Consider the following 13,903-nt stretch of genomic DNA (forward strand, 5'->3'; position numbering starts at 1 on the left):
AACTTTCTTGAAAAATTTATCAAGTTCACGATTGTTCACGCTCACATTGATGATTGACAGGTGAGTGTCCAAGATCCACAGAAGTTTACTGTTAAGATTCTCAAGAAATTCAGGGGAGTGAACAACTATAAATATGGTGCATGGACTTGCTCTTTACCTACAACCATTGAGATAATCTCCGAGTTAATTATCTACAAGTTTCTCTATTTCAACCCACTTCTGCAGGTGTCTTCGTTCTTCTTTCCTAAATTCTCTGCAAGGTTCTCTTGTCAATTATGGCACCACCACATGTAGAGGCTATTGCTAGTACTTACAGTAAGACCAACAGCTTCTCCAAGCCACCAAGACCCTCGAACAACAATAATCTTCATCGAACAATATCCGATATCTCATATGAACTGAGCAAGGAAGCAATCGATATCAAGCAGCTCCCGCCAATATCAGAGGTTGAAGATGCAAAATGTGAATGTTGTGGCATGATTGAAGAGTGCACCCCCGAGTACATTGATCGCGTTCGCAACAAGTTCTTAGGGAAGTGGATTTGTGGGTTGTGTGCAGAGGCAGTGAAAGAAGAGAAGGAGAAAAATGGAGGCAAAATAGAGGAGGCTCTTAATGCACATATGAGTGCATGTGCAAGGTTTAACAAGTTTGGTAGGGCTTATCCAGTCCTGTCCCAAGCTGAGGCCATGAGGGAGATCTTAAAGAAAAGCACAAGAAGGGCACAATCTATTAGTCCTAAAGGTGCCCAAAAGAATGGAGGGATTGCCAGGAGTTCAAGCTGCATTGCAGCTATTACAAGGGCCATGACTAATCTCACTATGGCCAATTGAGTTGCCAAATGGCTTCTTTATGTGCGTAAACGTCCTCATCTCTTTGAACCCTTAATTAATTTGTTTGTTGCCTTTTTTTAGTATCCCCTTCAGGTCTTGCATATGTTTTTCCTGGCTTCATTTGATATGGACTAACCTTTTTGGTTACCTTAGAAAGGTTCTTTGGGTTGATCCATACTTGTTTTATCCTTTTCAACCGAGGGGCATTTTAGTTTCTTCCCTTGGTTGTTTATGCATCCACTTTTCATATATTTAACTACTCGGTTTTTCTAGGTGGGTCTAATTTCAGGAGTTATCTTACAAGATAAAAAATTGGTCATTCTGTAGGGTCTCTCTCTCTCTCTCTCTCTCTCTCTCTCTCTCGCACTCTCTGTGGTGGGATGGGTCCAAAAGTCTCCAATTCTCATGTTCTTCTTTCCAGTTTTTTCTGTTGACTAAAATTTCTCTAGCTAGCAGTTGTAGCCAACATTCAACTGACTGTAATAAGAAGGCTTTAGTTGTTAGACGTTGTGAAGGTCTGCCTCACTTTACTCTAACCACATAAGCTCTACAATTTATAATTTGCAAGCCAGTAGTGGTTCTATGTATTCAATTTATGTATCTTAAAACATCTGTTAATCATGTATGGACTAATTAAACAAATTTACTACATCACAACTTCATCATAATGACTCACTGCACCAAATATTTTTATTAAAATTACTCCTCTTAATTCAGGTTCAGGCAATCCCAAATCTTACACACTTTCAATAAACAAGTGAACCATATATACAACCCCAATAAAAAAAATAATAATAATAAAAATTGAAAAACATGTATTGTTCATCCATTACCATGGTGAATGGAAATGAAAACGATTTTTATTTTTTTTTTTCAGTCAAACGAAAATGCCCTGGTACGCATAATTCAACCAACAAATTCCTGCTGTTGATCAAATGATGAAATTTAAGGATGTGATTGAGAAGGCTTGAGGTTCAAATTTTTCTCTGAGAGCTTGATCTAGCGAAACAGTTTCAATCTTAAAGCTCCAATAAAAGTTTAAACATCTGAGACTCGCTATTAGTGATCACTGACAATAAATAAATTTGCAAACAATTCACAAGTTACAGCGCCTGAAGCAAAAAATGCTATCCTATCCAACAAAACCGTGCACATATTGCCAATCATTAATCATTCAAAACGATTCCCGCGTTGGTTTTCACGACAACTCAAAATCCATCAGTTAAGAAAATTGAAGTGGGACAGAGTCGAAGACCAAACCAAGCCAACTCTTAACAAAGTGATCGCAACACTAGTAATACACTGTCAAATACAACCATCCACGTAATTTCAAGGACAATGATTCCTAGTTCCCACACACAAAACGAAGTTTAGTACATGGCAAATGAACGAAGGCATGGCACCTTGTAGGGTCTACTTAGTATTGCCAAGGCTGTCATACATTAAAGATAAACAAGCCAACAAAACAACACAGTTCTACAGTCATCTTTCTTTGAACCTCACCCAAATATCAGACAAAAGACCAGTTTATAAACATAAAGCAGACGCAGTGTGCAGTTTCTTCTTCATTTAACACCTTCCATGCCACTGCCCGCTCATATGAGACTGGTCTCCCCATGCTCGACAAGCAGATTCCACCTTGAAGACAAGCAAAACCCTAGCAGAAGAAAGACATGTAAGGCAAAGCGCACATAGTCATCAAGTGTATATATATTATTTAGATATGTTCTAAAATACGCAAGTTTTTGAACAGCAAGTCCGGTATTTCCATAGCTTTTACCAAGTAAGAATGCTAAAATATCCTGGAATGACTCAAATCATGCTAATGCTTGATTTCTTCAGCATCATTTCTTAAGCCTCATATGCATGATTTCTTTTATTTACTTTTTTCCTGCTTCTGATCAGATTTATGGGAGAAACTGCAAACCTGTTGCATTATCTGTGGAAACTCTGAGCAGAGAGTCTTCCGACCATGGTCATCAAATATCTTTTCCAAAGTTATGTCTTGCAAGGCTACCAAAGTAGTCTCCAACATGTCAAGCCCTGCTTGGTTTGCAAAAGTGAAGACTGGCAAAGCCTGCATATGCTTACAGTATTAGAGCAAATTTCAAATATTAGCTATGGAAACTGGGAAACAATTTAGAAGAATCACATAACTTGGAATTCAAGTCTAAATACGGAAACTGTAATTGCATCTAAATGAAAAGCACCTGATAATATAAACTCAACATGCATTAAGAGAGAAAATTTTTAAACTAAGGTTTGAATAAATCACAAAAATTTGGAAAAGACTCCTTTCTTTTTTTTAAATTCATAGAAAAAAAATCAACACTACTAGAAGATGCATCAAAAAAATTCTATTCAATCTATTTATCATAGTGTTGTACATCATAGCGTTGTACAGCATCTCCTTCAGAACATATATTTCATAGGTGGGTAGATAAGATTTTAAAGATTTCAAATTTAGGTGAGGGAATATTGTAAGATTCAAAAAAGGCGAGGGAATATGATAGTTGCCTGCACCTTCAGAGAGCAGCACATGATAGCATCTGAGTGATGCCACAGGGTTTTGAGAACGGTCTCACTTCCTTCGCTGCTTGATTTGAGCAACTCCACACCCAAGTAGCACCTGCAAAGTGATGGCCATACAATGAAACAAAACACACCCTTCATTCAATGCAATGGTTCTAACCCAATATGTCCCGAAATACTTACTAAGTTGGGGACTTTCTAATAATGTCTTATAACAAGGTATTATACAAGTGAAAAGGACACAAGCAATCTAGCTTTTTTTTCCCTGTTACCACAAATCCAAGGTAATAAAGAAAATAGAGTTGCACTAATAGGGTACATCAAAGCTATTAACTATAAAAGAATCAAATAAAATGTTAAACAACCAACGTCACTTCACCTTTCAAGTCCAAAAGTTCAAACATATTACCCCCAACATATTTCACATTTAAGAAGCACAAGAATAAGACGCCAGAGAAACTAGTAACAACTAAAAAGAAATTGATTACTTGTGTATATAAAAGATTCACTGAGCTTTATACATCAATTTCATAAATTTATTTAACTTTAAAATGTAGCAAAATACCCAAGCCATACAAATTGATAGGATGGAAAAAAAAATACCATCTGATTGAGATAATATCTTGGAAATTGCTAGTGCAAGTGCCATACCTATAGCTCTGGCAGATCCAACGAGCAAGCGTCTGTGCTTCAGGAGTACCAAGTGGCGGTCGAAGACCAGCATGCAACCCCAAATGAGAAGGAGAGAGTGCTAATGCCACTCTCTGAACTGATGATATGATACTTCGGACATATTGTCGAGCCATTGATGCTACATGGTCTTGCATATGGCTTTCAAATGCAAATTCAAATGCAATTGTCATCACAGATCTCACACAGCCAGAATTAGCAGAATAATCAGTGGAGGATTTGTTTCCAGCCGGTCCAATTTCAAGAGCAGAAGCAAGATCCAGGGTGCGATTTGGACTGGAGGCTTCCTGCATGATTTTATAATGCATAAGAATGAATACCTACAAGAAACAAATGGAGAAATACATGGTTGTTGATGCAATTAATTAACCTTTGCAGAATCAAGGGGAATGATGCGAAAACCAGAAGGCAAAAGAGGTGCGTCATCGGCAAAGGATGCATCAATGGGAGCGAATATAAGTTCAGCACAGGTGCCAACAGCATTCTCATCCATTCCACTACAGAGCTGTCAAAATGGTGCAAAGAGCAAACAGGGATAAATAAGCCAGAGAATCCCGCTGATGAACACTACATAAAGGTAACAGATGCTACTATGCCAGAAGAAATGAAATGATAAGCAAGCAGCATCTTCATTGTCAAAACTACTCAAAATTCAGAGTCATAATGCACAGAATTAACCAGAGATAACCAACTATTCAAATCCACTAGCCATACTACCAGTTTCCAGAATACCATAATGTACTAGCAATACAGCTTTAAGCAGCATTATATAGAAGAGGCAGCCAGAGAACCAAGCTTTGTCTCATTCTATAATTTTAAGCCATGAACTTCCCTAATCTTACTTATCCATCTTTCCATCTTTCAAATCTGTGGCTCATATGTTGGCCAACTAAAACTGTTTAAAATCTAAACATTTTCTTCACCTCTTATCATTTTTTTCAATCTAAAATCAATTTCATAGTCCAATTGTCATATTCAACCCAATCTTCTTTCCATTTAGAGGCAACAATCAAGCCCTCAAGTCCTTCCCATCCCAGCAAATGCCACTTCCTTGATCCAGATTCTTCATACAGTAAGACAAGAACAAAAATTTAAGCCAGTGATTCTATTGACTATCTTGATTCCAATAACCTTCACAAGACATAAAATAGACAGCCCATGCTTTTCTGGTAGAATCTGGCCAGCTAAACAAAAAAAATGTGAATCCTATCCTCATCAAAAAAAAAAAAAAAAAAACTTAGGAAAAGAAATAAGTATTCAATTAGGGAAGTCTACATGTCAAGCATGAAATGGATAAAAGACGAGTAACATTATCCCAAAAAGCAGTGTAAAGAAACAATACTTACTTGCAATAGAAACATGTCCCTAGACATCACTGGATCTTCAGGAGAATGGCCTACACCTTCCAATTTAATGACCTCCAAAAACTAATAAACACAGAATTCATCAGATTAAAGTGTAAAAAGAATAAAGAAACATCTTGCTTAATTTCATGATATAACAGCTACACAATTTTATCAACTAGCTCACCTCTTCATGCTCAATAGTATGAGCCAGAGGGAGTATGACTTGACCTCCGAAACTTCCAACTCGAGACCCTGGTAAGCTACAAGGACCGACTTTAATTGAAGCAGCTGAGTAAGCATCAATATTGTTGTCTGCCCATTCGGACCTGTGCTCTCGCAAGAATCTAAGAAGAATTGCAGGAGGAACATTCTGAAGAAGGAAGAGAGCATGGGCCATTGCACAAGATAAAAGAAAAAAGCAAAATGTTAATACTGATGTAAGATACAAGAACAAGAAGATTTGTAAGTATGTTTCCAAAAAAAAATTCTAAAAGAACCTCTACCTTCCTGGGTAGATCCCAATAAGTAGTGAAAAGGTAATAACATGCTAAAAGAAATTTTTACACTACATATTCTAGGTAATGATCATTTGCAAAACATAAACAAGCGATAAATCTGAGACAATATGATTGTCAATTGCAAGAACTTCATTGTTGAAGTTATAACACATCATAAACACAGACTTGCTGACACACCATCACCTAACAAAATGGTAAAATGCAGAGTGTTAAAGTTAATTGTCCAAGCAGTATTTATTTCCAATTATTTCCCAGCAAACCTATTGAATGAAAATTTTTGGTATTCTAACCTGTAAAAGCATTGATGCTTTGGCACATAAAACGGCATTGCTGACAGCTGGAAATCCATTAGTAAAGGAAAGATTTAAACCCATTAATTTCTCAGGAGATGAATTTACAAGGATAGTCACATCATCCATGCCATCGTTTCCCATCATCGACCATCCCTCATCAGTAAAACCATTGAGAGCCTCATTAAAACCCCTGCCACAATCACATAACAAGATTCTAAATGCAAGGTAAGAATTAACAGACTGGATTAAATAGTAAAACAGTAGGAGGTATTAACCTGCTTAACCTCTGACTCAGTGCACGTAGTGCTGCAGGACGCCTGCCCCAGTTGGTTACATTAGACTGAGAAACCTCCTGAGCTATCTGCCTTAGCTGGCGCAGAGCCTGAGAGAAAGTACAAAAGATACAACTGAAAGTCATTAGATCCTTACTATTCATAACTTACAATTGCATCACCCTGATATAGGCCACTACAATTGTTTCAAATCTCAAGAAGTAGAAAAATTGCATTGATAAACAAGATGAAAATAAACTAGAAATCTTACCGCCATTGTTGTCTTTTGAGCAATCACAGTTGATGATTCATACAGGGGTCGCAGCACTTCAGGCACACTCCACGGCTAATTGACAAATTAATCATCAAAATTATTATATTTTTTTGGTCACCAAGAAACTTCACATTTCACAGCCAACAAAAATCAAACAAAAATTATGTAAACAATTGCCTACCTCTAAATCCATATGATCAACTATGTGTATGATTGAGCCACCTCCTTCACAAGGTCTTATGAGGTACCCACTTGGCAGCATTTCAGCTCTCACAAAATGCTGTACTGGTGGCATGCTTGGGCCATTTTGTGTATTTTTAAGAGATCTCTCACAGATCTAAATTTTATGTTGAAGTATAAAATGGACACATAATTAATATAAAAAAGCTAAAACATAAGAAGTAATGAATTAAAAATTGAAATATTTGGGGAACATACCACAAGGCTGCCATCTTCTAAAACAGAAGTATAGCGCAACAACCAGAAGTCACGAGCAGGTGCCAACGTTGTTGGTGCATAGAGCTATAACATCAACAAAAGTTTGTGGCTTTAAACAATTGCATGCCTCAATCCTCCAACAGGCATGTAAAGTACAAAATGACTAATGTTCTTACCTGCATGTACAACAGCTCAATGGTTCCACCATTGGCAGTGGGCAATACATTCAGCACATCCACGGCTCGACAATCACGGAACCATGATGGCCGATCCTTGAGGATTTCTGCAACCTGGATGGAAATAGGGTAGTATATAATGTATTAGCCTTATTGGCTCAAACTAGGAGATCGACAGGAAAGCAAAGAAACCAAAAGTACTTACCCTTGTAGGCTCTAGACCCACCAGGCCACAGGCTCGTGCTGCCACGCCAGTGCAACCATGAGAAATAGCAATGATTCCAATGGAATCCGGACCAGGCTGCACATAAATTATTTTGCAGGGAGAAAACAAATTAGTTAAAACCAGCCGATTTGATCAAAATTTTGCCTGTAAAGGACAAACTTAATACCCAAGAGCAACCTAATCTTACTTATCTGCAGATTAAAAAATTATTAATGAAAAATTAACAAGAAGTCAAGTTGTTCAGGAGCCAACATTATCAAGGTCTGCAGTAGTAACATTAAGGACATAAGTTCAGTTCACTGTGTATTTCATTTGTATCTCCCTTGGACAGGATTTTACAAAAACAAAATAAAATAAAATAAGATATTTGAGCACCAAGCTTTGAAATTTTTTATGAGAAACGATTTGCTAGTCAATAAAAATTTTAAGAAAAAAAGATAAAAGACAAAAAGTACCTTCATTCCAGGCATTTGGACCCACTCCACAGCGGTTCCAGTGGCCTTTGAAAGAAACTCTGTTAAAGTCTCTTCTGCAATGGACAAAAGCCTGGAAAAAATACAAGCATAAATTTAATATTGCTCACGCACGCACACACACAACAAAGTGGTCACAAAGCACGATAACAGAAAAGGACCCAACAACCATATCCCCACTAACCCTGCAGGACTTGCATCCCTTGGCGGATGCTGAGGTGTCAAGTGGTGTTGACCGCTTGTTACCACTGATTCACAACTTGTATCTTTGGTTGCAAGCGTTGTCTGTAAGAAAACAACCTTTCTATTTCAATTCCCATAGAATTCAATAATATTTCAACTAAACAAAAAAAATAAATTAATTAAAGCATTTTATCCTCTTGGTTGCTGACACAAATTACAAAAAGATAAATTCAGTGTTGGTCTCAAAAGGAATCGAGTGGAAAGGGCAATTTCAAAGTTTTTTTTCTCTTTAATCAATAATTTCCCAATAATCAGACAGTCTATAATGTGCAAGAAGGGAATATAGCAATAAAGGCCTAAAATCTCACGTTCTGAGTATGTTGGCGAAAGTAACCATTCTCATACACCAGCTGCGACACCTGCTTCTGCAACCTATCATTTTCCTCCATAAGAAGCTTGTTCATTGCAGTCAGCTTCCTATTCACCGCTTGAAGGCGGGATGCCTCTTTCCTCTGCTTCTCTCTGCATCTGAAAATTCAAACCAAACACAAAACACATTGTTACGATTAACAATGCAAGAGAATTCAATGAGAAAATTGATTGGAAAGATCATTGTTCATTACAGCAGTACTAAACTAAACTAAATATTGAAAAAAAAAATTCTTTCTTTTTGTTCTATTTTCTTTTGGGAAATACGATTCAACATCCAGTTCTATTCTTTTCTTAAATTCTCAAACCAAACGAAAACTCCGGGTAAATGTACTTAAAAAGTACTAAAGTTTCAAGTGTAATGTTCTTAGCGTTATTTGACTTCCTCATTGCGACAATCTCAAGCCACTTAAATTGCATTATCCCAAACAAGAAAATTTTGAAAATCATAACAAAAATTTTATTTCCACAGCAGTTATAAAAGGGAAAAACTATTTAGGCGTAAGAAAAGAAAGAAGAATCAGATTCCTTGGATCTGAAATTAAAATTTATATACCTTCTATTTTGGAACCAAACTTTGATTTGTTTGGGTTCAATGTTAGAGAGAATCGGGCATTCCCTAATGAACTGTTGCCGACGAATGGAGCTGGGTTTGGGGCAGTCGTGATAGAGCCTTTCCAGGGCTTCGACCTGCTCAGGCGTGTAGCGGACATATTTGCCATTGTCTAAGTTCGCTGGTTGCTTACCATCCTTGCAGGACATTGCCATCTTCAAATTAAAAATCACCACAATTCTTCACAGATACCCACAAAAAAAAAATCAACCCCAAAACCCAAGGTGGGGTTCTCTTTCCTTAGTGAAAAGCTCAAGCAGCTCCACCAACAACCCGAACAAACCCAAGTAGCTCTTTCTTCCCTCAAACTTATTTTCAGCACCTCGTAGAGCTGGTTAGCACCAAAAAGTAGGCGCAAATGAGATTCTAGGGGTACTCTTAGCCGAAAATACCAAATAACCACGCATAACCAAACCAGACCCAATTAGCTTCCCTCCCTTAACTATACTTCGAAGCAATTGGTGAAGCTTCAAAATCAAGATACATATGAGATGGCAATTGATAAATAGCCCCAAATCAACAATATCTAAAGAAGTTGAAAACCTAGAACAAACCCGAATAGCTTTGCTTAATCACAGATTATATCACTTTCCAGAGCTTAAGAAAAATATAAAAAAAAGGGACACGAGTTGGACTTCACCCAGAGCTTACAACCAATAATTACAGTGCCCACAAAATTTGAAGCAAATCCTGATGTTTTGTCCTCCTTAATCACAATATCACGAACCTTTAGCAAGCACTAAAAATGGGCACCACTGTAAATCTTCAACTTTTGTATTTCTTTAATAGTTGATTGTGAAGCGCCAGGATAGAGATAAAGCCAGAAGAGACAGTGATATCCAGATAGGAGACATCGTTATCCTCGTTTTGTCTATTACTAGACAACTCCCAAACACAAGAAAAGCATAAACCTTTCGAGATCAGAGCTCAACACCAAACGATCTATTTCACCAAAACACTGAAAAATGCTTCACGAAACCACCAAAAACAGTAACAGAAACAACACCCAGAAACGTTTCTCCCGATTCAAACTAAGTCACCACCGATTGGAGTTGGACTCGGCGGATATGAAACAAGAAGATGAAATCAGATTCTTTAACAAAAGAGATCTCCCGTCACGGCCGGATAACCAGCCAAAACGGCACCGTATTAACGATCCAAGCTCCAAACAAAATCGTTCCCAGTCGCTGAAACATTTTCTACAGGCTCATATCATATCAACACACCCCCTCCCAGAAAAAAAAAAACGCAGAGACAAGAAACGAAAGAGAAGCGTTTCCGTTTTTAAGGGAAGTTGAGGACTTTTGCAACATGTGAAGGATTTGGAAGGGGAAAAAATGGAAAAACTAAAGTAGGTATCGAAATTTTTAGAGTAATTAAGAGCAAGAACCAACCTCAGTGGTTGAAGACAGAGGATGGGCAAAAAGCAAAAGGAAGTAAAGTACTTAGGTTGTGCTTTTGTTGCTTTGCTTTCATTGTTTTTTCTTCTGTATTTTGAGGTTTTTGCTCTCTTGTGTGTGTTTTCGTGTGGGTTTTTTTTTATTGGTTCGTCGCTTTCGGCTACAGACAGAGAGAGAGAGAGAGATGGAGTTCCCCTGTGTAGGGAGGTGGAGAGGAGAGAGACCTATTTTTTTATTATTTTTAAAATTGGTGAGATATTGTAATGACGGTTTTACCCTTCTTCTCATTGCGTTTGTGGATAACATGTCATGTTAGGTTGGTTAAAACCTTTTTTTTTTTTTGGAATTACCATGAGTACGACTTGAATTTACTGTTGAAGGTTAATTTTTTGATGTCAAAATTACCCCCAACATGTTTTTTTTTCCTTTTATTTTCATGAATCACACATCTTTTGAAATTCAATCATCCCTCTTTGAATTTGTTCATTAATATGGGAATTTTGACTTTTATCTTATTTTTCAAATGAAATAGAAAAATATTAAATAGAAAATTTGTTTATGCTGTGGGAAATTCTATTTACTTTGATTGATATTTTTTTTAATTATATTTAAAAAGTATGATAAAGTGTATCCATCTAAATAGGTAAGATATTAATTTTTATAAATAAATAAGTGAAATATGTTTATATAATTTAATTGTATATTCATTTGAAAATGAAGTTCAACAAGACTTGTTTAATTATTGAGAGAATTTCAAACCCATGAAATTTACTTAATAAGTTTATTTAAATGTCAACAACATTTTCAAATGAAAGATACAAAAAGTATTTTATTTTAGTTTAGAAATTAACATATAATAATTAAATTAAAATATTATATCCATAAGGTGATGGAAAGTTCTATAAAATGAATGGTGATCAATAGATTGCTCCATATAATCAGCTGAATAAAAATATAATAACTAATAAAGTCAATCAAAGTAGTTTAGCTAATATTTTTTCTTTTTAAAGTATAAAAAGTAGAGATATCTCAATTTGGAGTCTCTCTAATTAATTTATTTTAAAAATAATTTATTTTTATAGTGAAAAAAATAATTATTTTTCGTTTATAACTCACTATTAATTATTATTTAATTCATTAACACCATGTTTAGATAAGTGAAAAAGAAAAAAAAATTAGAAAAAAATAACTTTGAAAAATACTTTCCGATAAGAGCAGGGAATAAAATAAATTTTATTTTTTTCTAATTATTTTCTTCCTAAATTAAAAAAATGAGAAATCAAAAAAAAATTAAATTTATACTATTTATCTTTTATTTTTTATATTAATTTTTATTTTTTTATTTTTTATACATCTAAATATAAAAAAAAATAAAAAATATACTTAAAATTTATTCAAACATAGTGTAAATCTTAATTGAATTAAAAAAATAATTATTAAGAAGATTGTTTGCTCCAAAAAGTGGGGTCTTGAGATGATGGCAATTTTGTCAAAGAAAAAATTTTGGTGGTATAAAAGTGAGTGGCAAAGTTGTAAATAACCAAAAACAAGGAGGCAATGAAGAAAAAAGGAAAAAAGCGGGAATAGGTAGTAGGGAGGAAATAAAGAAACCGTAGGCATGGAATAGAGAGAGAGGTTTTGCGTGGGACACAGAAGACACCATGATGGTTTTTTTTGCATGCGTCTCGATTTTAAAGCTGAATCCAAATTAAATTTTATCCAACCAATAAAAAAATGCTACGTCATCATCATGCGCAGACACTACACTCTACAGAGTTCTGCAGTGATCCGTATGTAAGAGACGCATGTACGATAATAAAAATAACGGGGAAGATACATGCATGTATAATACAAATACAAACACATACACAATGATGTATGAAAATGGTATGAGATGAGATGAAATGACATGTGACATGACATGTGAAATGGATATATATAATATAGTATTGGTGGGTGTGTGAGGTGTGTGATGTAATATGATGGGGTGGTGACAGATAGGGTGTTAGCTGAGGCCTATGGTTGGATGTGTATGTGATGTATAGCAGGGAAGGAGGAGACATGATGATGATCATAATCCAGTCACGTACTGGGGAACGAGCAGTATTCAATTTCAACTGAAATTATGAATTCCAACCACTGTAATTTCATATTTTAATTCAGTTTAATTTGAAATTACATAAAACTCGGTTAATTTAATTTAATTTTCATAGGATATTTTTAAATAATTTTATTGAAATTTAATAAAATACCGAATTTTATTCTTAATTTTAGTCCTACACAATCAAATATAGTCGTGCTTTTGCAGCGGTTCTGTATTGATTCTTTTTTTTTTTTTTGGGAAAAGTTGTGGATTACTTCTGTTTAAGATGAAATTGAATTTATATGTCGTTAGTTTGTTTAATTTATTTGCCGATGTTAGCGATTATTCTCTACCCTTTTCAAGTGGGTGATAACCCTCCATGCCAGTTAGTTGTTCACGACGATGGAATCTTGCAACTTGCGACGGATATCTGTTGATATTCAGCAGTGGTTATCTTGCGTCTCTCAAGATCTTTTTTGTTTTTGTTGCCTGTAGGTGTTGAGTTTAACCAGAGAAGGAGCTTCCTGTTTTTCCATCCTATGTTTGTTTGGTTCAAGTTCAAGCGTCTAGAGAAGCCTCGTCCTATCCTATCATGACTTGGGCTCTTTAACTCACTAGAGAGTGCATTCATGTTTTAGCCGGTGAGGACGGACATTTTTGAGGTCTTATATCCAACAATCCTCTTTGACCGCTTGACCCTTTAAAGAACAGAAGCTATAGGAGCTCTAAACTCTTCAACAGATAACCAGACACGGTGGATTTTTGTCTTCTGGGGGCCTTGTCTTACCTATTTCCTTGAAAGGATGTATCTTCAGTGGAAGTTTGTTGGTGGCATTCCAGTGCGACAGCTTGAGCATCCTCTTCCAGGTCGAGCGTAGAGGAGTGGGAGACAAGCTGTAAGCAGCGCTGTGCTTAGCTATCGTCTCTTCTCTTCTAGAGTTTGTTAATTGCTTAAGCCAGATTTATATTGTAAAGCTTCTTTAGACTTTTTTTTTTTTTAACTATATGATTTTTGAATTTTTGTTGGTTTAATTTTCTAAGTCCACGTCTGTCTTAGCAGTAAAACGAAATCTGTTATGTATTGAAATCTAATAATTATGTGTTTGCACCGATAAAAAAGGAATCTT

General features: G+C 35.8%; 2 protein-coding genes across 2 annotated transcripts; one reads left to right on the forward strand and one right to left on the reverse strand.

Moving 5' to 3' along the window:
- The first annotated feature begins 31 nt into the window (after positions 1 to 31).
- On the forward strand, positions 32 to 1,498 carry LOC110631681 (uncharacterized). Its single transcript, XM_021779589.2, has one exon. It carries the CDS (start codon positions 276 to 278, stop codon positions 828 to 830), a length of 555 nt encoding a protein of 184 aa, XP_021635281.1. The 5' UTR covers positions 32 to 275; the 3' UTR covers positions 831 to 1,498.
- Positions 1,499 to 2,101: 603 nt separating this feature from the next.
- On the reverse strand, positions 2,102 to 10,883 carry LOC110631682 (homeobox-leucine zipper protein ATHB-15). The gene is made up of 18 exons (XM_058149017.1): positions 9,237 to 10,883; positions 8,620 to 8,779; positions 8,253 to 8,353; positions 8,051 to 8,141; positions 7,575 to 7,670; positions 7,370 to 7,483; positions 7,194 to 7,277; positions 6,937 to 7,092; positions 6,753 to 6,827; positions 6,485 to 6,591; positions 6,207 to 6,399; positions 5,583 to 5,768; positions 5,399 to 5,479; positions 4,423 to 4,557; positions 4,014 to 4,339; positions 3,354 to 3,459; positions 2,758 to 2,907; positions 2,102 to 2,487 (listed from the first exon to the last, which is right to left on the reverse strand). Exons 1-18 carry the CDS (start codon positions 9,446 to 9,448, stop codon positions 2,341 to 2,343), a joined length of 2,520 nt encoding a protein of 839 aa, XP_058005000.1. The 5' UTR covers positions 9,449 to 10,883; the 3' UTR covers positions 2,102 to 2,340.
- Positions 10,884 to 13,903: the final 3,020 nt, after the last annotated feature.

The sequence above is a fragment of the Hevea brasiliensis genome, chromosome 6 (genome assembly GCF_030052815.1).
Source record: "Hevea brasiliensis isolate MT/VB/25A 57/8 chromosome 6, ASM3005281v1, whole genome shotgun sequence".
Lineage (NCBI taxonomy): Eukaryota > Viridiplantae > Streptophyta > Magnoliopsida > Malpighiales > Euphorbiaceae > Hevea > Hevea brasiliensis.

What these genes read in the sequence shown, in the direction of transcription:
- LOC110631681 (XM_021779589.2), top strand. Translation starts at nt 276, where the DNA reads ATGGCACCACCACATGTAGAGGCTATTGCTAGTACTTACAGTAAGACC.
- LOC110631682 (XM_058149017.1), bottom strand. Translation starts at nt 9,448, where the DNA reads ATGGCAATGTCCTGCAAGGATGGTAAGCAACCAGCGAACTTAGACAAT. An exon ending in TAGAAGATGGCAGCCTTGTG is followed by an intron (nt 7,093 to 7,193) that starts GTATGTTCCCCA and finishes CATAAAATTTAG; the next exon opens with ATCTGTGAGAGATCTCTTAA. An exon ending in CTGAGTCAGAGGTTAAGCAG is followed by an intron (nt 6,400 to 6,484) that starts GTTAATACCTCC and finishes TGATTGTGGCAG; the next exon opens with GGGTTTTAATGAGGCTCTCA.